Below are 27947 nucleotides of genomic sequence, written 5' to 3'. Positions count from 1 at the left end.
TTTAGGTAGTCATTCGGATGAGCCGGACAGTAGGATCTCTCTCCCCTTACGGCCCGTAGTCGGTGCGCTCCCGAACGATCGGAGGCTGCGATTTTTAGTGCGTATGCTATTTAGGATGTGTACGGATGTGGGTATGACGGGGGGCCTTGTCTGTCTTTCTACAGCTAAACTCTATAGAGGTCTGTAGACAGTTGTATATAGTGGGAATATCATGTAGCTTTGTGGTCTCCTATTTTCCATACAACACATGTAGTGGCCATGTCAGACTGTGTTGTCATCCGTTGCACGTATGGCTATATATACATATCCACGTGTATAAATTATGAGTTTTTCGAGACAGAGTTTATTGCATAAATTTTACAGAAGATGCTATCACTCATATATGAGTTAGAAATGGGCCACCAGGTTATTCAACATATGGCAAGTACGAGTTTAGGGGTGCTTGGTCAGCGGTGATCGGGCACTCGTCACGGTCCATGGGTTTGGGTCGTGACAAATATAGTGGCTGATGCCCTAAGCCACAGATCCATGGGTTTCCTATCATGTGTTCAGCAAAGGGAGCTTTTTGGTGAGCTTCAGCAGTTAACAAGCCTAGGAGTTCGATTATTGGATTCAAGAGAAACTGGGTTACTATTCGGGATTCAGCGGTCTCATCCTTAGTAATTGAGGTTACGGAGCGCCAGTACGGGGATCCTATGTTAGTTCATTACAGAGATACCGGTCCTCAGAAGAAAAAGACACCATTTGAAATTTCTACAGATGGAGTTCTCAGATATCAAGGCAGACTGTGTGTTCCTAATGTTGCAGGATTACGTTGTCAAATTATGGGACAAGCTTATTATTCTCGCTATTCTATTAATTCAGGGACAACGAAGATGTATCATGATATTAAGGAATGAAGAAAGACATTGAAAAGTTTGTAGCTCAATGTCTTAATTGTCAATAGGTGAAGATTGAGCATTAATAGCCCGGTGAGTTATTGCAGACTATCTAGATTCTGACTTGGAAATGGGAAGTAATTAATATGAATTTCATTACAGGCTTTCCATGTTCTTAGCATATGAGACTTAGGTGTCATCTAAAGGGATTAATCCACCCCCACCCGTGTGGCAGGAGTTCACAGATGCCTTTCTCCGATACTATTTCTTTGCCCGGAAATTTGAGCGGAGCCGATATGTTTAAACACTGAGACGAGAGCATGAGTGCTCGGGAGTATAGTCTTCATTTTAAATCATTGTCTAGATATGCTCCAGTAATGGTAGCTGAGATGGATGATCGGGTCTACCAGTTTGTGAGTGGCTTAAGACCACATTTGATTGATGATTGCATGACGGCTTCCCTTCAGACAGGTATTGATATTTCCCCCCTTTAGGCTCAAGCTCAGAATCTTGAAGAGGGTAAGCAGAAGTGGAGGGTCGAGCATGAGCATGATAGGGGCCATAGTAAGAGGGCCAGATCTTCAGTGCTGTCAGTGAGTTCAGAGATGGTCAGAAGCAGCAGTATTCTAGACATTCAGGCCATTCAACGGCCAGTGCACCTCCGCAGTTTGCTGGCCAGAGATTTGATCGATCTTCTTATTCAGGACCAGGTCAGGGTTCCAGAGTCTCAGGTTCTTAATGCAGAGGTGAGGCAGGCCAGTTGAGGCCCAGAGGCGGATCCACAGTGGTTAGTAGGGGTTCCGGAGAACCCATAACTTTTTCCGGCACCTTGTAATTGAATTGAAAAATATATTCAAGGTATAATAATAATTAGAAGGGAACTCAGTAAAAATATGGATGCTTGGCTCAGTGAAAACGTAACTAGGCGGAGCGCATCCGTGCTAGAGATGCAGGATCGAGCACCTCTTTTGCCTTTTTTTACTTATTAAGTTCATTTTTGTATTCTAAAATATCTTTGCTGGGAGCCCACAAATTAAAAATCGTGGATCCGCCTCTGTTGCGTCCACCTTTACCACGATATGCTCAGTGTGGTAAGTTAAATGCTGGGCAGTGCCACTTAGGTTCAGATGTTTGTTATATTAGCGGTCAGTCCTGCCATATTATACATGAGTGTCCATCGAGAGATTGTAGAGGTATAGTTCAGCCCACAGGATCAGCGGTTAGTTCGTAATCATCGGTACGCCCTCCCGGGTAAGGCTCTCTGTCATCAGCAGGCCGCGGTAGAGGCAGAGGGGGAGCATCCAGCTCGAGCGATTCTCAAAATCGCATTTATGCATTGGCTAGTAGATAGGATCTCGAGTCTTCACCTGATGTGGTTACAGGTATACTATCAGTATCTTCTTATGATGTATATGCGTTGATAGATTCAGGTTCTAAGTTGTCATATATTACTCCTTTTATTGCTGGTCAGTTAGGAGTGAAACCCGAGTCGATTAAACCTTTTGAGGTGTTGATAGACTTACAAAATCAGCATAAGTTTGATTCCATATGGGTAATTGTTGATAGACTTACAAAATCAGCCTATTTTCTGCCTGTCAGGACTACTTACTCCGCCAAGGATTATGCGAAGCTTTTTATCAAGGAGATAGTCCGACTTCATGATGTTCCGGTCTCCATCATCTTCGACAGAGGTACACAGTTTACAGTTAGCTTCTGGAAGTCCTTTTAGAAGGGTTTGGGGGCTCAAGTGAGTCTTAGCACTGCATTTCACCCCCAGATAGATGGGCAGGCTGAGCGTACCATTCAAACGCTTAAAGATATGCTATGGGCATGTGTGATAGGCTTCCAAGGTAGCTGGGATGATCATTTTCTGCTTATCGAGTTCGCGTATAATAATAGCTATCATTCAAGTATCCAGATGGCCGCATATGAGGCTTTATATGGGTGAAAGTGTAGGTCACCTATCGGATGGTTCAAAGTAGGGGAAACTAAGTTGGTAGGGCAAAATTTGATTCAAGAAGAGGTGGAGAAGGTCAAGCATATTCAGGATCGATTATTGGCAGCTTAGAGTCATCAAAAATCTTATACGGAGAATCACCGATGAGACTTAGAGTTTCAGGTTAATGATTGGGTATTCTTGAAGGTATCACCTATGAAAGGCGTTATGATGTTTCGTAAGAAGGGTAAGCTTAGCCCTTGGTACATAGGAACTTACAGGATTGTGCGTAGAGTGGGCCAGGTGGCCTGTGAGTTAGATCTACCTTTAGATTTAGAACTAGTCCATCCAGTCTTCCATGTGTCGATGCTTTATAAGTGTATTGGAGATCCTTCAAGAGTTATGCCAGTTGATGATGTTCAGGTTACCGAGCAATTATCATATAAAGAGGTTCCCATTGCCATTCTAGATAGACATGTTCGAAGATTGAGGACTAAGGATGTAGCTTCGGTTAAAAGTCCTTTGGATTAACAGGAATGTCAAGGAGATGACTTGGGAAGCTGAGGAAGACATGAGATCCAGGTATGCACATTTGTTTCCACTCCCAGAGGAGGCCCAGACAGAGACACCATTACCTTCAGGTGTGTAATGTTTTATTTCTTATGATTATTGGTCATGTGAGGCCATTATTGTTATTGCTTATTATGGCCCTATGTGGCATTGTATACTTTAGCCCTGTGTGGCATTGTATATTTTGGGTTGTTGTGGCAGGTTGGTAGTGGTACAGTTAAAGGAGAGACTTTGCCAAAATTTTTATAGAATTTCTGGAAGTTAACATTCGAGGATGAATGTTTCTAAGGGGAGAGAAATGTTACACCTTGTAGTTTTATGCATTTAGATTCGTTGTATGGTGGTTGTTAGTTTCGGACCTCGGGAGAGTTTCTGAGGATATACGAGGTTAGACAGGCTTAACTTATATTTATAAGTGTTTAAGTTCATGTTTGGTAAGTTACGGAAGGATTAGAGAATAAGTGAATAGAAGCGGAAAGGTTGGTCAAAAGGTTGTTCTAAGAAAAATAGGATGTGGGCCGTATAATTGAGATATGGTCCGTATTATGAGATATGGACCGTATTTAAGGATCTTAAAAATTTACAGAGACCAAAAATTTTGAGGAGAATTATACGGACCAACTATACGGTCCGTATAATTTTATATGGCCAGTATATACGGTCCGTATAACCGACGTCGGTGGAATTTTTCCCTTTTGTTATAAATTAAAACCCATAACTTGGGGCTCATTATTTCATCAAATCAGATCCCTAGTGACCCTCTAAGCTCTCTCTACCATTCCAAATCATCCATCAACATTCCACCTCATTTCAAGAGAAGATCAAACCTTAAAACCCTAAGCTAGTTCATGGAAGGAGATTGTTCTTGCTCTAGTTGAAGTTGTGATGAATGAGCTTTGGAATAAGTTGTGTGAGGGGAATTTCTTCAAGTTATAAGGTATGCTTTTCACTCTACTTCTTGTGTTAAGTTGATTGGAAGGGTTAGCAAGTCTTAAAGGGAATATAGTTATGGAGAAAATTTATAAGGTGTTAAATTGAAGTTGTTGTTAGGGTTTGATTATGAAAAGACGTTTTGGGAGTGAATTGAGTATAATTTGAATGTAATCTTTTGGCTATGCTATTGTTGATGTTTTATTGTTGTTTTGGGAGTTGTTTTGGAGATGGTGGAAGTAGATGATATGGGAAAAATGCTGCCCAAGTTTCGTTAGCTTACCAATTAATTTAGTTTAACCTTAAAAGAGTAGATGACGAGGTGTGTTAAGGCTGTCTCTTTCTTTCTTATGGCATTATCTTATTGATGCAAAGCCCACACAAATGATATCCATAATGTCCCTATTCCTAGAAATACTAGAAGCTTATGATTCTTGATGTTCTTATGATATTATTGATCTTTGCTTATAGTTATTGATCTTATTTATTGATGTTGATCTCATCTTATGGTTATTGTTCCTTCAAAGTAAGATATGTTCATGATGATAGCTCGATAATGGTAATCAGATATAAACTGACCTTACGTCACTCCGATAGAGTTGTAACGTTTCTTTGAGCTCTCATGCATGCTTTATATATATATATTCTATGTATGTATGAAAAGGTTTTCTTGAAAAGGAAAGCATGCATGATATCCACCTTAAGAGGCATTCAGATGTACAGGTTATTTCTCTTATCTCATATTACTTCCATATCTTTATTATATAGTTATTCATGCTTTACATATTCAATACATTATTCATACTGACACCCTTTTTGTTTGTGACGTTGCGTTCATGCCCGCAGATAGACAGGGAGACGGTTCAGACCCTTAGCTTCCTTCTCAACGCTTGTACAGGAGCACTCCATTTGTCCCGGGCTTGCAGTTTATCTTGGTATAATTCTTTTGTGTACATAGGGGCATGGCAGGGTCCTATCCCATCCTTATTATGTTATGCACTCTCATAGAGGCTCGTAGACAGATATACACAGTTAGATATCTTATGACCTTTTCGGTGCATATTCTGCTATATCATTATTTTGATAGCCTTGTCGGCTTATATATGTGGGTCCAGTATGGCTATGCATTTATATACATCTTTTGGGCTTATGTCCCTTACAGCTTATAGCATTGATCAGTTAGTATCATGGCCCACTTTCAGGTGTGATGAGGCAATGCAGGTATGTCTTGTGGTGCTCGGTAGGTTAGATCCGGGTGCCCGTCATAGCCCTCCAGTTGGGTCGTGACATCATCATCGAATCCCATCTAATCACATGAGAACCATGCGAAACATACTTTTTTAGCATAGAAACATGGAACATTGGATGAACACTTGACAAACCGCGAGGTAGTGCTAACTCATACGCAACATCTCCAACTCTCTGAATAATCTCAAAAGGGCCAATGTAACGAGGACTCAACTTTCCTTTCTTTCCGAACCGCATCACACCCTTCATGGGTAAAACTTTAAGTAAAACCCGATCAACCACTATAAACACTAAGTCACGAAAACTCTCCGGTCCACGTAACTCTTTTACCGACTCTGAGCGGTGAGAAGCCTCTCCTGAATAATCTTCACTTTATCCAACGAATCTACACGAGCAAGTCTGTACCCGAAGGCCTTACCTCAAAGGAGTCAAACCATCCAATGGGAGATCGACATCTCCTACCATACAAGGCCTCAAACGGAACTGCCTATGGCATGCTGCCCATTGAGATGAAGAAGTATCCTGGCCATGGTATTCTGGAAGGCTGCGTCTGACATGACCTCGAGGTAGGTCTTGGTTGGCCCCACACCTCACCTGACTGTCTGTGCTCTCTCGGGGCACGGTGCTCCGGCTGTTGTGCTGGCAAAGGCTCCGAAGAAACGGATCGTGCTCATCTCTGTCCAGCCACAGGGGCCTCACCCATGGCCGGTGCAGCTCTACGGCATCTCGCTCGATCGTGGCCTCTCTCCTGTCCTCGTCCTCTAGTGCCTGCCCCATTAGCGGGCTCGAGTACCTCGTCCCTCGCAATAGGGGCGTGTGTCCTCACCATCTGTAAGGGAATAGAAGTGAATCAGATACCACTTTGAAAATTTCAGATACCAATTTTGAATAAAGTAGCACGAAAGAATGAAAGAATGTGAAGTTTCCTAAATGTCCTATAGCCTCTCGCAGATAAGTACGGAACTCATCGTACCGATCCACGAGACTCTACTAGACATGCTCTTGTACTTATAGACCGGGTAACCCAGGGCTCTAATACCAACTTTTCACGTCCCAAATCGAGGAACGTGCGGGCACCTACCTTTTCCCTACCTGGTAGGTGAACCCGTCCCTAAACCAATATTCGAATAATAATAAAGTAACCCAACCAACATAAATGTCTAACAGGTCTGACATAAATAAGTAAAAAGAGTATGAAAGTAATACATAATCCCAAAATCTGGTCTAGGTCGTACAAGAGCCACTACATATCTAAAAGTCTGAATACATAGTCTCAAAATGAAATACTATATCAGAACTAGCGAATAAGACAAGTAAACTGAGAGGAGTCATCCGAGCTGCGGATTTGGCCATGTGCTCACCCTAGATGCTCGCCAGCGATGCCTCGAGAGTCAGTCTCAAGGAGAATAAGTCAATCCAGCCACGTACTCTGCACTCATAAAAGAATGCAGCAAGGTAGAATCAGTACAACAACTCGCACTGAGTAGGCATCATAGGCCGACAACAATTAGCTAACATATATATAAGTAAGAGACGAAAAGATAGACATGCTCACAAACAAGTATAGCCAACACTGTCTAAGATCGAAATCACAATCACAAAATAACAAGTCCGAATGTCACCACAAGTATAGAATACCAAGTCCAAATACCTCCACAAGTACAGATCACCAAGTCCGAATATCACCGCAAGTACAAGTATCAAGTCCAAATCTAGCAGTTCGAATATATAAATATGAATGAAATGCAATGCAATGATACACACACGCTCCGGGGGGAATACCTCCACGCCTCGATAGTCATGACCTATGGGGGACTCACGAAGTCCATGTACTTGTGATCCCAATATATAAGTATGAATGCATGTATGATATCAATATCAACAAGAGTATATCAATGCCAAATCGTGCCACACATTGACACATCTCACAATAACATAATACTCAACAAATAGGACATACGGTTTCACAATCATGAATAAACGACTAATCATCAAGCCTAGTATCATACATGTGTGATAAGCCAATAGATCACAAAAAGGCAACAAGCCACAATCAATAACAGTACCAACCTAAGTCATCCATCCCAACTTCATACCCGAAGGCCTAACATACTTTCTCCAACAATCACTAACTTACACATATGCGTCGCTAACAGAAATCTAACTATCAGGTAAACCGTAAGCTATCTGGTAGCCGAGCAGGAGCCACGAACACTCACACCTTTGCTTTGCCCTTTCGTAGAGCCTCCAAAATCCTCAAAGTCTAATCATATTCGAATTCTATATTAGAAATCATGAAGAACAACACCCATATTGCTGTACTTATCTTTCGAATCAAATTCAACTATGGAGAAAGGGGGAAACGGGCCCACAAGGGTCAAACGGTCATTTTGAAAGTGAAATATGCAATTCAACGTTCTAGGAGTCCAATCCTACTAATGAATTGCTAAAATAACTCACGAATGAGTCAATTTCGAGATTCAAGTGAAAACCCCCAATTTGGGTATGAATCCTAATTTTCCAACATTCAAATTCATCAACATAAATGGAAGATTCAAGCCTATTAGCTATGAAATCATCAAATTCTATGATTAGATTAATCAAACCCATTTACAAATATTAGAATTCATTTCAAGAAGTTATTATCAAAACCTATTTTTTTCCTCTTAGATTCTAATGGATTCAAGCTTAGGAAGGTTAAAATAACGAATGCTAGTTTAGGAGACTTACCACCAAGAAGAATCAGCCAAGAACTCTTCAATTTTCCCCAAATATGCTAAGTAAGTAATGAATGAAGTGATAGAGAGTTAAGGGTTTTATCCTAGCATTTAATGATTCTGGAAACACGCTACCTCGCTGCAGCAGTATCAAGTCCGCTACAGCGGGCTAACTACTGCGCATCCGCCATAGCGGATTCGTGGCCGTTGTGGCGCTCCAATAGTAACCCATCATCCCGCTAAAGCGGACCAAGACCTCGCTATAGCGGGTCCGCTATGGCGGATCTATTACCTCTACAGCGGACACCAAGCACCAGAATTTCTGGTTTTTCACCAATCCAACCCCAAAATTCGACAATCACCCGAGACCACCCAGATACAAACCAGACATGCATTCACACATAAAAACATGTTACGGACTCATTCGTGGTCTCGAAATTCCCAACGGAGGTCTATTTGACCGGGTCAACACCCAATGGCCAAATACTACCTTTCCCACCAAATAACCCAAAACGCTCCCAAGTGCCTGGATAAGCGAACTGAACATCCTACCAAGTCACAATCAACCATCCGGACCTCTCGGAATTGACGAATTTCCAAAAAGGTCCGTTTACCCAAAAGTTAACTATTGGTCAAACGTTTTTCACTTTAAAGCTCTAATTCGCACAAGTCATCACAAACCTCACCTGATCATCTCGGGAACCGTACCACCCACCCCCGCAGCTCCAAATCGTACTCATAGGGCTGGAGGAAGGGTCAACGGGGATAAAAAGGTTAAAATGCTATAACGACCAAACTGGTCGTTACATCATATCTTCAAGAGTTGAAACAAAGAAATAATTTTACAAATCCTCCTTCATTTTTCACAAAAAGCTGGAAACAGGAACATGTTAGTATATATAGATGTATCATTTTTAAACAAGTTGATGTTTTTAAACTAGAAAATAAGTTAGAAATAGTTTGTTTTTGACGATTTTGAGACAAAAATCTGCAACGTTATTTCTTTAAACTTGAAGGCTACAAAAGCAGAAAACTGATTTCAAAATATCATAAAGTGTTGGAAATAGACTTCAAAATAACTTAAGTATTTTTAAATCTTTTTGGGTCAAGCCCAACCTTAAGTTAAATAAACAAGGGAAATACAGTTGAACTTTAGTTTGAAGAAAGGGTTTTATGTAGAGTATAAACCCATGGCATTTTTATAAAGGAAATGTACTCAAAGTTTACTTTCAATAAAATTTATAAGGACAAAAGTGCATAACATTGGACCAAGTTTAAGTTGAACTCTACTTAAGAGAAATCTTAAGTGTATTTTGGTCCGAAAATGAAATGACTTAGACCTTATATACATTTTCCAAAGGAATCCAACTCTTTCTATCTTTCAAATAAAGGAATTTTTTACCAAAATGTTTTATGATATGCCGTGACAAGTTATATAAGAAATTAAACTAGTTTAAGCAAATAATTACAATAATCACACATTGAAGCTCAAAGGTCAACTGTATTCTACGGATTCTTAATATCGGTGTGTCTTAACGCCTTCCCTGAGTAATCACCAGAACCCGTACCTCAAACTCTGATTTTCAAAGGATTTTTCTCTTGTTGAATAACCCCTTTAAATTGGTTTTCCTAATTTCCCTTATAAATTAGGTGGCAACTCTAAAAAATATAAAAATTCAATAGAGTCTACAACCTCGAAGTAGTTTTTATGTCTCGCGTAAAAATGAACTGTAACACCAGCATGAATCCTCTTCATGGATTCTTTAAAAGTGAATCAATAAATAGGAGCGGCTGAAGGTCAAGCTGCTAAAACAGTTGCCTAATTAAGGGGCCTCAAATTTTTTTAATCTGCAAATTTTTCAATGCAATTTTTTTTAGTTATCCAAGTATGTATTGATGTTATATCCTTATTAAAAGTGGTGTATTAAAGCTTCAAAATATCTTATCAAAATAATAAACTTGTAGTTTAAAAGATTCTATTTCTGTATGTGGCTTTATGACAATAAAGCAGTACTAGCGCCTTTTTCTTTATTATGAAAAATAATAACTAGCAACGAAAGTGGGTAATAGTAAAATCGATTAATATTTGAGTGAGCTATTATAAAAGGGTAATTTTAAAAAGTGTGTACAGTTATATTGGTAGATGTTGTTACCGGCAAGCATATATTATACGGAAAAGGGCCTAAAATACTCTCGAACTATTAGAATTGGTGCAAAAATACCTCCCCATCCACTTTTGAAACCCCAAATACCCCTCTCGTCCACCTATGGAGTCTAATATACCCTTATTTCTAACAGCTCCATCTCATTTATGACGTGACAGCATTTAATTGGATACCCCATATAATTAACTAATCTAATTAATTTTAAACTATGTTGACCGGATCCCAACCCACCTACCTGACAAACCCGACCCATCCCAAATTATATCACCCATTTAATCGATTTAGATTAGAATCTCCAACCCATTTTAAATGAGATGGGCTGTTAGAACCATCACAACTACCACTCTCTCTGCTGCCAAAATTGCTCAATTTTCACATTTTTCAAGATTGCCCCTCGAATGATATCTTTCTGGTTTGCTCCTACAGGTAGTCCTCCTGGAGATTGACCCTTTATTGTTTTTGCAATTTTCTCATAGTACTGTCAATTTGTTCTTGAATCCTAGTGGCTAAAAATCTTTGGTTTAATAACTTATGGTTTGTTTGAGTCTTGTTTAATTGTGATATACCAACAATATACAATAATATACAAGATAGACGTAAAGGTATTATATTTGTGTGCATAAGTTTGTTAGAATTAATGAACTGTCAGATTTCCGGGAATCCACCCGACAGTGAGCGGTGGACTGATTTTTAATGAAATGGGTTGGAGGGTCCTAATCTAAATCAATTAAATGGGTGATATAATTTGGGGAGGGGCGGGTTTGTCGGGTAGGTGGGTTGGGATTCGGTCAACATAGTTTAAAATTAATTAGATTAGTTATTACATGGGGTAACCAATTAAATGATGTCATGTCATAAATGTAATGGGACCGTTAGAAATAAGGGTATATTAGACCCCATAGGTGGACGGCAGGGGTGTTTGGGAGCTCAAAGGTGGACGGAGGATATTTTTGCATCAATTTTAATAGTACGAGGTTATTTTAGGCCCTTTTCCGTATATTATAAAGAGGTACAATATAACATAAAATTTAAGGTGTTAAAGACAGTTTGATTGTTATAGTGGAATGTTGCTATAATGAGTGACTTTTATAGAGAGGTCTAACTATATTCTTTTTGGGAATTACTCCTACACCATACATGTAAATAATATTTTCTTACCTCATTTGTTGATTCATCCAACGCCATCGACGGCCCACATTACTTTTATTCTTTTTAACCTCTCTTTAATTAATATGTATTGCTCTTTTAACCTTTTTTATTCTCTTGGCCTTCTCCAAGTCTCAAAATAATGTTGACCAAAAAAGAGAGTCCTAAGTAAATTGCCTAACTCTATTTTGTTTTTGTTTTTGTTTTTGTTTTTGTTTTTTCCTCAAATTTTCAAGTAGTGCATTAAAGCATTTTGAAGCAATAAAAAGTAATATCAAATTATCAACTTGTTGAATCACGTTTCAGTATTCTATCTTTCTATTATTTTGCATCCAGAATTTGTTAATTTTGATATTTTTTACTTCATAGCTACATATTAGTTTTAAATTATTTATTAGAATTTAAATATGTCAATTTTTTTTTAGAAAAATATGTCAATTAAAAAATATGAAGTCTGTTATTTAAAACTCAGAAAAAGAGACGAATTGAAACTCTAACATAATGCCATGACTTGTAACTAACTTTACATATCAAAAATTTCAAAATTGGTTTAAAAAATGATTGTGTGTGAGTATATATATACACATAATTTTTTTATAAACAAATTAAAGCCTCTCATTAAAATTTTGCTTTAGATCACAATATTTATCGTGCCACCCCTGCTTGTACTCGATTTAAACGGACTGCTAATGAACATTGCTGAGGGAATTCAACTTACGATGAAGACATGCACGCGTACATCAAAGATCAGGATATGCAAGAAACAAATATGACAATGAGTGAAAAAACTTACGAGGAAAGATGAGAGTTGAAACCCGCAATATCATTCTTTGTGGGCATAATTGATGCGAATATTTCTGCCATCCAATAACTAAGAAGCATAATAACCAAAACTGCAAGACAAATATAAGAATATAGGTAGCATTTATACGCTTACTTGACCGTCCATTTTCTTCAAGGCCTTGCTAGCTGCAGTTTAAGCTTATAGAAGTTAAGTTTATTCTATATGAATGTGTCCTAATGCTTACAGCTTCCTTAGGGGAGTTGAAAAGGTCAACACTCAATTTTGTGTTGTTCCTGGCAGTCAGCCATCTAAGAATTCTTGGAAAGGTAGCTTCTTCGGAGTACTCCTTGATTTGATGCCGCAGGCGAGGAATGGCTTCAAATGCACAAGCCTAGGAAAAAAGATGCCATCAAAAATCAAAATAGTGATTGAAAAGAAAAGAAAAAAAAAGAAAGAAAGATAAAACATTGAAGAAAGTTTACCATGAAAGCCCAAGGGAAGCCATATAGGTTGACCATCTTCCCCGTTGGCTTCAATTCCCTCAACAAATATTCAATAGTCAACCTAAAGCTTTCAAGACCCCAGGAATAGTTGTTGAAGGCATCATAGTCCTCCGCAAGTTTAATCAATCCAAGCGGTATGTTGTTGTTTATGTCTCTTGCCCAAAGAATACTGTGCACAAACCAAACTAAGCACAGTGCCTCCTTGTGCTTTTTCGAGAAAGTTTTGGACTCCAAATCTTCCAACAATTTCTTCTCTTTGTAGCTCTTTCCTACTAAGTCTACCAAAGAGATATCATTCTTAGCTTTGGAACCTTTGACTTTCTTGGCTGCCTTGGCTGCCTTAGGAGTCCGGGCTGGTTTGGTTAATACAACAGTAAGAAGAGGCTCACAAGGATGACATCTCAATCCGGTAACTATGGCAAACTCCTTCATGCCAAAGTAAACCGGCATGCCACAGTAATTAACTCAAACCTCATCCTTTCTATCACAAATAATCCTACACTTCAAGAGCCCAGACAACATTGTCATTTGAAACCGCACACCGGTTTCTTCAGGCAAATCTAAATAGAGACCAAAGCAGCTAGCCTTAAAGAAATTCTCCAACCCCTGTTGCCGAAGAATGCCCCTAAATTTGTCAAAGCCTTTGCCCATGCTTGATTTGACCACAATATCACCGGACAAATCATTATTTTCATTCGAATGCATCCTCGCCCGTACTTTTCAATGCCGAAACTCTTGATGACCTCGTCATGGAAGGTCTATGGGATACCGTGGCAATACTAGAAGACTCAAGAATATTGGCATCCACATTATGTTTACTCTTTTTTCTTAACTCGGCCAAGGTCATCAACATGTGATCTGTAGATTCTTCTTCTTCTTCTTCTTCATTACCCTTTTCAGTTTCTTCATCTTCTTCACCTCCTTGATCTCCTTCATCATTTTCTTCATCTCCTTCAGCAGATTTTTCATTATCTTTTTCAGTTTCTTCAGTCTACTTCATCATCTCCTTCATCTACTTCATTTTCTTTATCTACTTGTTGTTCTTCACTTTATTCATTTTTATCTCTTTCTTCTTCATGCCCAACAGAAACTTCTACTTGAGAGGTTTCGTGGGTTTTCTCTCTTTCTAAAGCCCTAGTTGCACTAACTCTTTCCTCTAGATTTGTTGATTGACAAATAGCACTCACAAGTTCATCTAATGGTGTTTGCACCTTGACTCTTTTACTTTCTCCCTCAGTTGGTTTCTCTCCTTATCTTTTAACTGGAGCCATGTTATCTATACACAGGAGATAAAAAAAACAGTTTTAATTGATTAGTGCAACATTCAAAGTAAAAAGGGAAAAGGAATCTATTGCAACAAGTAATTAGTTGTTGCAACAGATTCTTAATCTGTTGCAACAAAATCTGAAGTTGTTGCAATAACTTATTACTTGTTGCAGCGAATTCTTAAGCTGTAGGAAATAAAAAAACGATGAGCAACGTTTTTATTTTTTACAACTGACTTGTTAATATCTTCTGCCGCAACAACTGGTCTTCTTGCAAAAACCTCAGCAATTGTTTTGATTTCATCCAATAGCTATTGGATAAAATCAAAACTTTTCCTAAACCATACCATGACAGCAACAACAGCAGCAAAAACATCTAATTTTAACAACAAAACATCTATATATCACTACAAACGCATAACCATCACAAATCTCACTCACAACTTAAACAAAATACACCAAATAAGGGATTTTTAACCATGCAACCTCAGCAGATGTTTGCAACTGTCAAACAAGTGCTGAATTTGTCGCAACTTGAGTAACGTCGATTGTTGGAAAACATCAACAAAATTGAAAGCCTTTTTTTTTCCCGAAACACTAAGGAGAACAAGAACAAAAACAGCACCAAAGATCATAATTTCACAACCACAACCACAACCACTATTTACACACTCACAAACCCCAACAAGTGCAACAAATACCCCAAACTACAACTTCTAAACACAAAACAACAAAAGAGACAACATTTAAGACAAACTCGTGTTCTTCTTCATCTTCTCTAACCAAAATCATCATTTTCACACTTTGATTTCAAAACCCTAACTTTTGAACCAACTGAAAGAAAAAATTTACCAGACAATGTATAGAGAAGCAGCAGCAACAACGACGAGGAAAAACGAGAGAGAGAAATGAACAGCAGTAGCAGCGACGAGAAAGAGGCAGCAGTAGTGAAGCAGTTGAATGGAATTGTCTGGTTTGCCGCCTATGAACACTGGTCTGTTTTTTTATTTTGGCAGGTTTGAAATAATGAAGTGGGGTCGTGGGGGTGGTTTTGTATAATGTGGGCTTTTGTGTATGTTGTAAAAGATTAATAAGTTTTAAAAATTATAATCCAGTCCCATTTTAACTTAATCACATTTTTAAGACAATTTTGACCTTCACCATTTCTAATTAGTGAACTTCGAAGTCACCTTTAGTTTATTTTTCCAAGTTACTCCCTCCGTTTCATAATAAGTGTCACCTTAGAAAAAAAAAATTATCTCATAGTAAGTGTCAACTTAAGAAACCAAGACATAAATTGATTAGTTTTTTTCAATTCTACCCTTAGATAATAAAGTAACATGATTGAAAAAGTCACATAGTAACTTGGTATTGTTGGATTCTCAATGTCAAAAGATTTACTTCTTGTGCATGCTCTAATCAAAAGATAAAAGTAATTTATTTTTATTATATAAGGATAATTTAATAAATTTCAAATTGGATTATTACTTTCTTAATACGTGTTTTTGGCTAAGGTGATACTTATTATACGACGGAGTGAGTAGATTTTAAAAAGGGCAGAATATACTAAACTTGGGAAGTTTGTCTCTGCCTCCTTTGAAACATAGAGAGAAATGCAGAGATTGAAATCATTATTCCAATTACGTCCGTTAGTTTACAGAAGCAGAAGCCTTTGTACTCTATCCAACGTAGACCCAGTAAGCACCTTCAATTACTTTAACACTACCCATTTTAACTCTTTATGCAGTGATGTTCTTGATTTTTACTGTTTCAGGTATTAGTTGAAGGGAAAGGTTGTAATAGGACTGTTATTCTCAACAGGCCCTCTGTGCTTAATTCTCTCAATTATTCCACTGTTAGTTTCTTACCTTCAAATTGTGCATCTATATTCTGTTCTTTTCAATTTATTCATATGCTCTATTCGTTCTCAAGAGAGTTAATGGTCAAAAACACACCTGAACTATCACTTTTTCGCTGCAACTATAGGTTGTTCCCTCTTTTCACCTGAATTATCACCATCTATGTATTAAAACAGCCGACTATAAGCATTTCTTTTTTCCTACCTGAATTCTCACCGTCTATTCAACTAGGTGTGTTTTAATACATAGATAGATGGTTATAGTTCAGGTAGGGAAAAAGGGAATAACTGATATTTGGGGTGAAACCCGAAAAAAGTTATAGTTCAGGTGGGTTTTTGACCATTATCGCTTCTCAAAAAAGACTCAACGTTTTTGGACTTATTAATGAGAGAACTGTTGTTTTTCATCTCAGTGAATGACTCAATTGTTATTCTTGTATACAGGTTTCTAGGTTGTTGCAGCTATACAGAAGATGCGAAGAAGATCCTGATGTGGGGTTCGTGGTATTGAAGGTAATTAGTTGAAATTTATCTCCGTGTATGCATTCATCTTGCCGTCGAGTGATCATTTTTTTTTTTTTTCAACTTTTGAAAGGGGAAGGGCCGTGCATTTTGTGCTGGTGGTGATGTTATAAATACTTATGATATGATAAAGAAAGGTAAAACTGCTGTTCCCTCTCACCACTTTGTGTGACACAATCCAGACCTTCTTAGGTCAAACTTCATAATGTTTTTAAATAATGAGAGAAGAGAAGAAGTTGGGTATGAAATTACTTGATTACCATGTTTACAAGGAATGAGCTCTTGCCATATTAAGAATTTCCTAATTCTTTAACTTTCTTACTCAAGTTAGAGCATACATATTGTTTGCTCGTAACACCACAAATATACTCAAATTTGGAGCTACTGCACGAATTTGTAAGAATATCTGCTAACTGATAGTTCGAGTTGACAAAATTTGTAGCAATGCATCCCGACTCAAATCTTTTGTTCATTAAAATGACAAGTCTACTTGTATATATTTTATTCTCTCATGAAACACTGGGTTCGAAGCACTGTATATTCAGCGTGATTGTCATGGATCAATTGCAGGGGCACATTAAGTTGTTTTAGCCATATTAGCTCACATGTAGCCAAACCCATTGCTTGGTATTCTGCCTTTGTGCCTTTGTGCTTCATCTAGCTACTACATCTTGCTTTTTTCTTTTCCAAATTATATTTCCTCCAGTCAAAACATAGTACCCTAGGTGGATCGTCTGTCCAAAGGAAATCCTGCCATTTTGAGTCAACATATCCAATAGTATTTGCATGTCCCCTATCCTCATATAACATATGTCTAGGTGAACCTTTGATGTACCTAAGAATGCAAAACACCATCTGGAACCGTACAAGAACACATCTAAAATAATCCAGCTGATTAATGTCAGCATCACAGAAAACTAAACCGTCGTCTGTATTATGCATTATTGGAAGAAAGCCATGGTGAACATCCGTTTCCAGGACCTTATCAATTGCACAGCTCTCCACCGCCTCCCTCACCTCTCTTCGTCAATCGCCCTTTGCAACTGCTCCATCTTATAACCTATTTGCCGAACACTGGCCCTCCCAACTTCGATCTCCAATTCACTTGCTCTCTGTATAAGCGTTCACAAAATTTAACTATCACCCCCTTACCTCCTCTTTTCCCTCGTATATCCCCTCAGCTACTAACATAGACTCTATGAAGTTTCTCCTCCTATTAGTTGTTGCTGCCCTCTGAAAAAATGGTATTTGAATCCATCTCCTCTAACCACCAAGCCACTCCATAACATTAAAGGTCTCAAAATGATTTTCTGTTTATTGTCCTGGAAATCAATTATGAACTGATTTCTTATATTTGAATTATATATTCAATATGTCCCTATTATTTGCAAGTCTTATTTGCTATGCCTTTTTTACTTCTTTATTACCTTTTTCAAACTGCCTTGTTATGTGTTACTTGACCCGATGGTCTTTCAAAAACAACCTCTCTATCTCCATGAGATAGTGGTAAGGTCTGCGTACACTCAACCCTCCCCATACCCCACCTGTGGCAATACATTGGGTATGTTGTTGTTGTTGTTGCTGTTGTTGTATTCGATACATATTGAACTTAATATGGTATAAGCCTTGGTGGACATAATTATCCTGAACTTATGCGGAGAGGCGTAGGTTACTCGAGAAATGAGTAAGTAGTGTGTGCAAGCTAGTCTGCAGGTCGTGGTTAATTTAGAAAGCAAAGAAGAGACATAACATAGTATAAGAACTGGCAAATTTCGACATCTCCTAACACTTCCCATTGTACGGCTTGGATGCCAAAAATCTAAATTCAACTAGATACCAGAGCCTGTGCTAGCACGGGCTCAACATATATTTATAATTTTATTTTTTATGCAATTATAAAAAGAATTGATATATTCTACAACATTTCTTGAAAGTCCGTATGTAAAGATAGAAATTTTGGGAGCGACGCACTTTTAATAATTTGTTCCATGATGTTATTTCTTTGTTTTAGGTTTTATATGACTTTATTTAAGAAAAAGGCTAATAGACAACTTTTAAACTACGCATTAATCAAATTTGAACCAAATTACAAAACTTATTGAATTTTTAACTATTTCTAAATACGGAAACGTCATTTGAACTACCATTCCCCTAGGCTAAAACGTGAAACTTTTTATACATATGGTGATTATGTATATTATCTCATATAACATGGGCATAGATGCGGTATAAGATTTCTATCCTTTTTTTTTTTACTTAAACTATCATAAGTATGTACTATTAAATTATTCTGGCTATTATGGTGCTCCGTATATAATTAGAAACTTAAGACATTGGAAAATGTCTTTTGAGAATGTAATACCATCTTAGTTTCTTTTAGATATTAAGCATGTTTTCTGATAAACATCCGAGTAATTTATTTTATCAGTTGTAACAATATTCAATTAATTTGATTATAGAATTACGAGGTAAGATATCACCCATGAACTACAAAATGTAATCGGTTGTAATAGTAACTTTTAAAAAATGAAGCTTGATAATAATATATTCAGAACTACTTTTGAAAAATTAATCCTTACCTGTACTTTCTCTGTCTATTGAATATTAGTACTACAAGAGTACAAAAAAAGCTATGGAGATTGGAGGGAGAGATGAGTAAGAGACTGCCACATTAAAGTTTAATGGGGGCCACTTTTTTTGGACAGTCATTCAAAAATGTTGCAAATGCAGCGCGTGGTATAGAAATCCAACTGAATGAATCCACCATTATTGACTTAATGGGGATACTTTGGGAATTACATGGATATTGCTTGATTTTTTAATATGGGGTCCTCTCTTTTATTTATTTATTTATTTATTTATTTATTTATTTTTTTACATGAGTTGGAGGTGGACAACGAAACCACCTCCAAACTCATGCTTCTAATATAGTATAAAAATGCAAATTTTATTCAGTTTAACGTGTACAGGAGATGTATTTCCTGTCTTGTGCTCTTCACAAGTAACCATTCATGCATCTTCTTCTTTTGACTGTTTGAAGAATGTTGATTTTTTCGCTGCTTCACTTTGGTACTTCAGCTTTTAGTTAGAAGCCGTCTGTTTAGTTGTAACCATAATATATGCGTATATCATGAATCATTATATATCAGATTTTTGCTTAATTGTTGCCCGGATGCTGCAGGGAACCTTCTACAGTATTGTTACTAAATTGCAGTAGCTCTTCTTTCCCTGATAGATCTTTCTCTTTTGATTGTATTATGTAGGCAACATTGATGAATGTAAAGAACTTTATCAGAAAATATATAGTCTTGCATATGTTATTGGCGCATACTTGAAACCACAGGTGAGTTTCTTTTTTATTTTTCTTTCTCCAAATAATAGATATCAGAAATTTCTGCAATGTTTAGACGTCCCTCCTGTCGTACCCTAGGTCCCAATTTCCAGGTGAGATACTGGTCTCCAATAGAACAAATCCCTATAACCTGTATGTCACACATCTTCAGCCACCATTATGATCTAGTTGAGCAACCATAGCATTGATGCCTTTTATGTCCTGGAACTTAAAACAGGTTGCTGACAACTAAAGAAGAAGTTTTAGTAGGTCTATCGACCGCTTCTTATACCAATTTCTCCTTGTTTGTTACCTTTTCTCAATAATGGGAAGAGCTTAGAAACTCTGAGATTCTATGAAGGTGCAGGTAAATAGTCTTCTGCGTCCAAGGTCCAAGTCTGGAAGATACTGCTTCTGAAAGGCAGCAGTCTCTACAAGAACAAGTGGATAGTTATTTTCCTTTTTAACTGCCAGTATAATGGTTAGTGTGCTAGTCTTTAAAGAACCTAAATGATTGCTGAGCGTAGGTTTTAACCACTTCAATTAGCTTTCATGGGTTACTGCAGTGAAACATCTGGAAGTGCTGAAACTATATACTCCCTCTGTCCCAATTGATGTGATATAGTTTGACTAGGCACGGAGTTTAAGTAATAAATGGAGACTTTGAAACTTGTGGTCTAAAACAAGCCATAGATATTTGTGTTACTCTAAATCATTTCAGTAAGTGTAAAAGGGAAAGTTTTAAGTTAAATTATTTCTAACTATATAAATGTATCATTATTTTTGGGATAGACTAAAAAGGAAAGTGTATCACATAAATTGGGATAGAGGGAATAGTTCTTAAGAAATATGCCTATGACGGAATTAACCACGGTCTCTTGGTTCCTCTCATTGGCTTCTCCTTCCCACTGTCGCATAGACTGGAAAAGTGAAAAATTTAGCAGTTTGGTACTCATTACACTTTCAGTTCCTTTTGACTAAGAAGGCATTAGTGAGTGGAAGACAGACTTTATTAGAAATCTAAATTATTCGGCTTAACTCCAAGTGCTTAACTCTAGTTATCCTGGCCATTGTACTCTGTCTGTGCTCTCTCCGAATCTAATAGGATCATGCAAAGATTCATATGTTTACCTGTTTAAACATCAAACACGGATTAATACTATGTTCAGTAACATGTTGGGAAACAGGAGGAGGATAATGAGTCATGTTGAAGTATGTGACCATCTCATCTAAAAGTTTAAGCTATTAGAGAGAGTAAACCTTTATGTACTTAATTATGTCTTCAACACGCCGCCGCACGTGAGCCTGATTCTTTTTCATGGGCTAAGCACGTGAAATTCTTTTTTAGTAATGGGTGGCAGTGAGACTCGAACTGCTCCAATACCATGTTGAATAGGACAAGAGTTTCTTGCAATTAAAGGACTCAGTTGATTCTCATGCAGGTAGCTCTTCTAAATGGGATCACAATGGGTGGTGGAGCTGCAATTTCAATCCCCGGAACATTCCGTGTTGCGACTGAAAAAACTGTAATATATCTGTCCTTGTGCAATTTTGTTTCTTTAAGTATCTTTAATTTTCTTTGATGTACCCCTGTCAAACGGGTGCAATCCTGGTGTGAATACTTTGTGCAGATTCTTCAAAATACTCTGCAAACTAGCACAAAGTGTGATGTACCTGTGTTGAATACTTATGCATATCCATACTTAACACGTACCATAAACGAATAACTTCTGCTGTTCTTTGTTATCTCTACCATTTAATTGACCACATTTTAATACATTAAGTTTAAGTAGCTGTTGACTGTGTCGGATGCTACCTACTGGGAGTGCCTATGTGACTAGTTGATAGGTGCCTGACTAGTTTAACTCCAGATTGCCATTTTCATGTTGTTGAACAATCTCAATCGTTTCTTAATTTTCCTAAATATTTGAACAAAATCGTCCCTCAGAGTTTTCACTCGACATAAAGAGATTTGGATTCCCTAACAAGGATAAACCTTGACAAAGGAAACAGAAATTTCTAATGTATCTTTTCTTCTTAGGATCAAAAGAAGACATGTTCCATTGAAGTCCGCTTCAGTTGTTCACTTTGCCTCTTATTCCTATCTATAAAATGTCATCTGATATATAACGAATTGAGGTACCTTATGTCTTGCGTTGCTGTATGCTCAACTATTTTCTGTTCTTATCTGTAGACAAAGCCCCAAATCTTATGCCATAACAGCTGTTGGTTGTAACTATGACAATTTCCTTCGCCCCCTTTTTATAGCCACTTCACTCTGTCTCCTCAGTTATCTAATTATGGATTCACTTTTATTAACCACTCCTATTCACTCATCATTTTTCATGCATGTAGTAAAGTTATGTTCATGATAGGCTTTAAAACAAATTTTCCGTGATTGACCTTTGAACCAGAGTGCTCGGGTTATTGATCTAACTTATGATTTTCCATATTGATATTCTTTTGTGAGAATTTTGCATAAACATGATATTTGCTTGATCCACAAGTCAAAAGAGGTCTACTAAATTTGGACTGTTGGATAGGTGATAGTTAAAGTGAATGTATTGACTTAATCCTTGCGAAAAGCATGTAGAGAGGATCCTTATATAGCTTCCTTTATGGGCTTCTGGTTAATTAAAATAGTGCTTTGATAACTGCAGGTTTTTGCCAATCCTGAAACGTTGATTGGTTTCCATCCAGATGCTGGTGCATCCTTTTACCTCTCACACCTACCTGGTTATTTAGGTAATGCTGTGGCAAATTCCAATTTAGTGGGCAAGAGCAGTCATATTTTTGATGTTATGTGGATTCAAATAGTGTTAAATTTGTTAGCAGCTAGTTATCAGGAATCAACTCAGTTCCCAGACTGAAAAGCTAATGCTAAAAAACCATCTTCTTTGGACATTTTCTGGTGATCTAAGTAGCAAAATACACCACACAGTGTCAAATCCTCATTGGAGTTTTCTGTAGGAGAGGTGTGATTACCCTAAATCAGGGAACTGCATGGTTTCATGTTGTTGTCAGTTGTTCTGATGAAGCCTTTCCCTGCTAACCACAAGCATGTAGAGAAAGCTGTCAGACTTGTCTTACATATGCCTAAGTCACATGTTCCGGACATGTTCCCAACATTATTGATTCTTATGTCCATCTCTTTAAAGAAAAAAGGTTGGTCCCTCGACATTTCTGTGTACTTGTGTCCTCATCTGAGTCACATTTTTGGACACGAAATGTTGAAAATATTGGAGTGAAGTAAAAACTGGGTTGCTGACGTTGAAAGGAGTGAAAGTTGAAGAGGATGGCATTCTAGTGATGCTATGCTCATTGGAACAAAGAAGAGGAGGAGGAGGATGTAATGGAAGGGGGTGCGGTGGTGGTCATCTGGATAGAAGATGGGAAAAGGAAGCGAGGAGAGCTTGGATGCGATTGGGTTTCTTTAAGTGGTCTATCATTCAGGTTTTAAGATGTCTCTTGTTATCTCACGTAACTGCTCCACCTTTGTGTGAGATGTCCATGAATTTATTATTTCCCTCCAATTTTTTTTTTTTTTGTTATCTGTTATCCCCCAGTCTCTTGACGCAGGAAACTCTTTCGGTTGGTGGCTCTTTTAAAGAAAAAGAAGGAAAGGAATTCTAAAACAATGAACTGCAGCTAGCAATTCTTCTTTAGATTTACTAACGCTGCTTAACGTATTGAGATACATACTCCATAGCATAATGAGTACTATTTCTATACTAAATAGACGTGAGCGTTTGGACATGCGATTTCATCTCATGAGATGAAATCCCAAATCATCCAAAAAGGCATGATTTGGGATTTCAAATCATGATTTCAAAATTTTTAAATGTAAAACTTGACCCATAAGTTTATATTTTGTTAAAAAAGACCCATAAGTTGGTAGATATTTTTAACAATTACTCCCACCAACCATTTACTAACCTCATTAACTTTGTACCATATGGGAGGATTATATTAAAGAGTAGTTACATTACTATTCATGTGTTCCTTTTTATTGAACTAACATTTGATCAATTGATGTTGTATTTTTTGAGAAAGGCCTTCTAGTAGCTTATTAATTTTGTTATGAACTATGACTTACTCATTTGGTAAGATTATATAAGAATTGGGAAAGTTTTGATAGTTTTCACAACTTGTGGGGTTTTTATGTCTATAAGAAAAAATACAACTTAAGAAATCCAAATTGCATGTCCAAACATGATTTCATCTCATGATTTCAAATCATGTCCAAATGGCTCCTAAGCAATTCATATACATGATACTATGCAATGTCATCGTATTGCTGTGTGTACGTGGCTCCCCCTCTTTCAGGATTTGTCGCAACGGGTAATAGTAGTTGCTAAGGAGCTGATTATGTACTGCATTTGCAGGAGAGTACCTGGCCCTAACAGGAGACAAGCTCAGTGGATTGGAAATGATGTCCTGTGGTCTTGCTACACACTACTCTCTCACCGAAGTCAGTTCTTTCAATTGAATCTTAAGTTCTCTAGTTTCTGTAAAATTATTAAGATTACCTGATAGCTGTCTCTGAGAATATCGCCTTTCTCCTTTCCAATCCTCTCAGAGGCTTCCCTTAATCGAGGAACAACTCGGAAAGCTTATGACGGACGACCCTTCTGTCATTGGAAGTTCCCTTGCGAAATTTGGAGATGTTGTCCATCCAGATCAAATGAGTGTACTTCAGAGGTAGTGCTTATCTTGTGCAGCACTTTCAAATTAGAGATCCATACCGTTTGAGCTTCCATGCTGGGGAGAGGGCTGGGTTTTGTAAACCTTCTTTAGAAAATCGATCCCGTCCTCCCTCTTGTTGTAGAAACCATTTAACTTGCACCAGTCAATGGACCCTGAACTTTTCATGCTTCTAGTTCTCTTAATGCTTTGTGCACTAACCTATTTTGAGTTGTTCTCTGCCTTCTAGATATAATTTTAGCTTCTTTTTATAATAAATTTCAATAAGATTTCAATATGTGGGATTCACTACGTATGGCTGCATATTTTTAGTTATACGTAAACATGCTTATTGGAGAGTCTGCCCTATGCAATCTTTACAAAAGAAATACTGTTCAAAATTAAATTGTTTTGGATTACTAATTACTTCTTTAGAACTCTTCAGAGCGACTTGAGCTCTCTATGTTATCATTCTTCTGCATCTATGGCAATTGAAGTGCTCCATCACCCAGGTTCACCTGCTGTCCAACTTAACACCTTGCTTGCCTTAAGTCCCGATTCGTAAAAATTATGCTATTTGCGTAGTATGAATTCTACAGGCTGATGGTTTTGGATTAAGCTTCAATGCTTTCACCCATAATTGTGGTTTTCCTTTAGTTTTCAGAACATTTTGTTTATATACCTGTTGTCCTTCTGTGTGGTTTCTGCTGAATACCAGCCTATGACTGATGTTTTTATTAATTCGTCGTATCTGTCTTGTGTAGGATTGAAACACTTGATAGATGTTTCAGCCATGAGACGGTGGAGGAAATCATTGATTCTCTGGTAAGCATGTAACCTTTACATTTTGTTTCTGTAAAAAAATGTCATCCTATTGTGCAATGCTTGCTCTTGAAAAGATATGAAACTGTTTCTGATCAATAATATCATCATTTTTATGTTCAATCAAACAAAATTTTAAAGGATGAGAACTTAACTAGCAGAATTCCAAAAACGGAGGCTCTGTCAGTGTACATAATAGATATCTACATCTCACCTTTGTCTGGACAACTAAGCATATACATACAATTCATAGGTATTTTTGGATTTAATACCACAGCCGTCCAAGCTAGCACAACTATTCAAAATAGTCTCTGCAGGACAGTAGTTCTATTTCCTGGCAGTACACGCACGGTGTAAATTTCTTCACTTTTCTCTAAATTTTTTTTTAGCAGACCTCTGATCATTAATTCCTAAAGAATTTTAGGAAAGTGAGGCAGCCAAAACAGCAGATGCCTGGTGCATTTCAACACTGAAGAGACTAAGAGAGGTCTCGCCATTGAGCTTGAAGGTTTCCTTGCGATCAGTAAGTTACTTTCGAACATCTAATTCTGCAACATTCCCCCCCCCCCCTCCTTCTATTGTAGGATGACACTCCACATAGTGTGCTTTCTTTTTGACCAGATACGTGAAGGTAGATTTCAAACTCTTGACCAGTGCATTATTCGTGAATATCGGATGACACTACAAGCATTCTTTGGACATATTACTCGTGACTACTGTGAGGTACAGCATGTTTCTTGAATCTGGTTCAATCAGTAGAAGCTGTGACTCTTTCCAACTATAACTGCATCTATGTCTTCTTACAGGGGGTTCGAGCACGGATGTTGGATAAAGATCTTTCCCCCAAGGTAAACCATCTTTTTTGGCACTTCAGTTGGTATGATGTATGTTCATAGAAACAAATTATGTGGAGAATCATTTTCTCGAAATCATTGATTAAAGATAAAGGTTAGTGGCATGTGATGGTAGTATTAAGTAGTGGGTGATGCATAACTGGAATCTTTTATTATAGTCACAAATAGTCGAAAGTGAATAATATATTCTTGTGGAGCAAGTTGTATGTCTGATACCATTTTCTGGAGATTTGTTTCAACTATTCATAGTTCAGTTCTTAGAAAATGCTAATGGTCAGTGTTAGAATTACCTAAACTGTTGGTAAAACATGCAGTGGGATCCTCCAAGCTTGGAACATGTGACAAATGACATGGTAGATGAGTATTTTTCTCCCCTGACATCATTTGAACCTGATTTGGAGCTACCAATACAGCAACGGGAAGCATTTGCATAGGACACCACTAGTTTCACCATTAAGTGGTGGGTATTTGAATAGTGAATGGGAGGAATCTACACAGATATTCATGAACATACACAGAGAAATGCATATGTGAGGGAAGTGTTGGTGGTGGTATATGATTGTTGGGAATAAAGAGGGTCAAAATTTGAAATTTACTAGGATTTCATAGTACTTATTTTTGGTTGATGATTGACGGCTTATAGCTATTATGGTTTTTTGGGCCAAGGTTTTCGTTTTTCGGAATAAATTCAGTTGTGGAAGGTAAGAGTTTCTTTTCAAAATCCGCTGATTTGCATGGTCGTTTATGGCCAATTCAGCAGCCATGGTGGAGAAGAATCATCGAGTATATGGATAGAATTTTTGGGGGGTCCTTTGTCGTGGATAAATTGTATTTCTGGGGTCTTCATTTCATTTAAGCTTTGTTGGAAATGTTTATATCAACGTATAATTTTTTTCCTGCCAATTGTGTAAATGAAAGAAGGATGTCTGAGATATTTAGTGAGAGAACACTTTCTAATCCCTATGTACCACTTTGTGCAACCCTAAGCTATGGCCTCACCAGTTCAACCTGTTAAGAAAACATCCTTCCCCCCACCTCCTGATCCTCTAGATGGAAATGAGACGGCTATCAACAACGAGCCCTCCTTCAGCCAAATTCTAACCAAAAGTCAGGGTTATGTAAGCACTTACTACACTGGAACTAGTAAGGTAGAAAGTGACAAATGTCTAGAGGAATGCTTTGATGCAATATCTCTAACTGACCAAGATAAACGTCTTTACCAGTCATGGTGTTTCTCTTTTATTATCAAACTGTTGGGCAAAGAACACCACACTCTACCTAAAGACCAAAATCATAGACCTATGTAAACCTACTGAGAGTCCAACCCTACTTGACTTAGGCTATAATCTCTGCCTAGTCAAATTTAATGAGGAAAACAAGCATAAGGCCCTACCTGAGGGACCTTGGTTCATCAATAGCCATTTTCTTTCTATTCAAATGGGAACCTAATTTCGCAGCTTCAAGTGCTAATATCATGACAACAACAATATGGGTGAGATTACTAGAGTTATCCACTGAACTCTACGACCGCGAAATCCTACAAATGGTAGGCAGGAAAATAGGGCAACTGTTGAAAATCGACACCTGCACTGCTGCTACCCCCCATAACCACTAAACACTCCAGGCAGAACAACCATAACCATAGGTCAAACAAACTTTAACCTATGAGGGTGAAGATATACTTTGTAAAATTTGTGGAAGGTTAGGCTATACCAGAGGGACGTGCACTTACCAA

The 27947-nt window shown here is 37.7% G+C and overlaps 1 protein-coding gene across 4 annotated transcripts; it reads left to right on the top strand.

The window, feature by feature from the left end:
• The first annotated feature begins 15877 nt into the window (after positions 1-15877).
• On the top strand, positions 15878-27115 carry LOC132050062 (3-hydroxyisobutyryl-CoA hydrolase-like protein 1, mitochondrial). Of its 4 annotated transcripts, XM_059441098.1 has the most exons (13): positions 15878-15997; positions 16445-16513; positions 16596-16659; positions 19786-19865; positions 21296-21379; positions 22514-22598; positions 24239-24324; positions 24433-24554; positions 25301-25361; positions 25783-25881; positions 25980-26081; positions 26165-26206; positions 26527-27115. In XM_059441098.1, the coding sequence occupies exons 3-13, from the start codon at positions 16647-16649 to the stop codon at positions 26644-26646; spliced, it is 894 nt and encodes a 297-aa protein (XP_059297081.1). In that variant the 5' UTR covers positions 15878-15997; positions 16445-16513; positions 16596-16646; the 3' UTR covers positions 26647-27115. The 4 variants fall into 4 exon arrangements, with proteins under 4 accessions (XP_059297081.1, XP_059297082.1, XP_059297083.1 ...); XM_059441099.1 differs by lacking the exon at positions 16596-16659; XM_059441100.1 differs by lacking the exon at positions 19786-19865.
• The last annotated feature ends 832 nt before the right edge of the window (positions 27116-27947 follow it).

Source organism: Lycium ferocissimum, chromosome 3 (assembly GCF_029784015.1).
Source record: "Lycium ferocissimum isolate CSIRO_LF1 chromosome 3, AGI_CSIRO_Lferr_CH_V1, whole genome shotgun sequence".
NCBI lineage: Eukaryota > Viridiplantae > Streptophyta > Magnoliopsida > Solanales > Solanaceae > Lycium > Lycium ferocissimum.
This window is presented reverse-complemented; position numbering and strand designations above follow the sequence as displayed.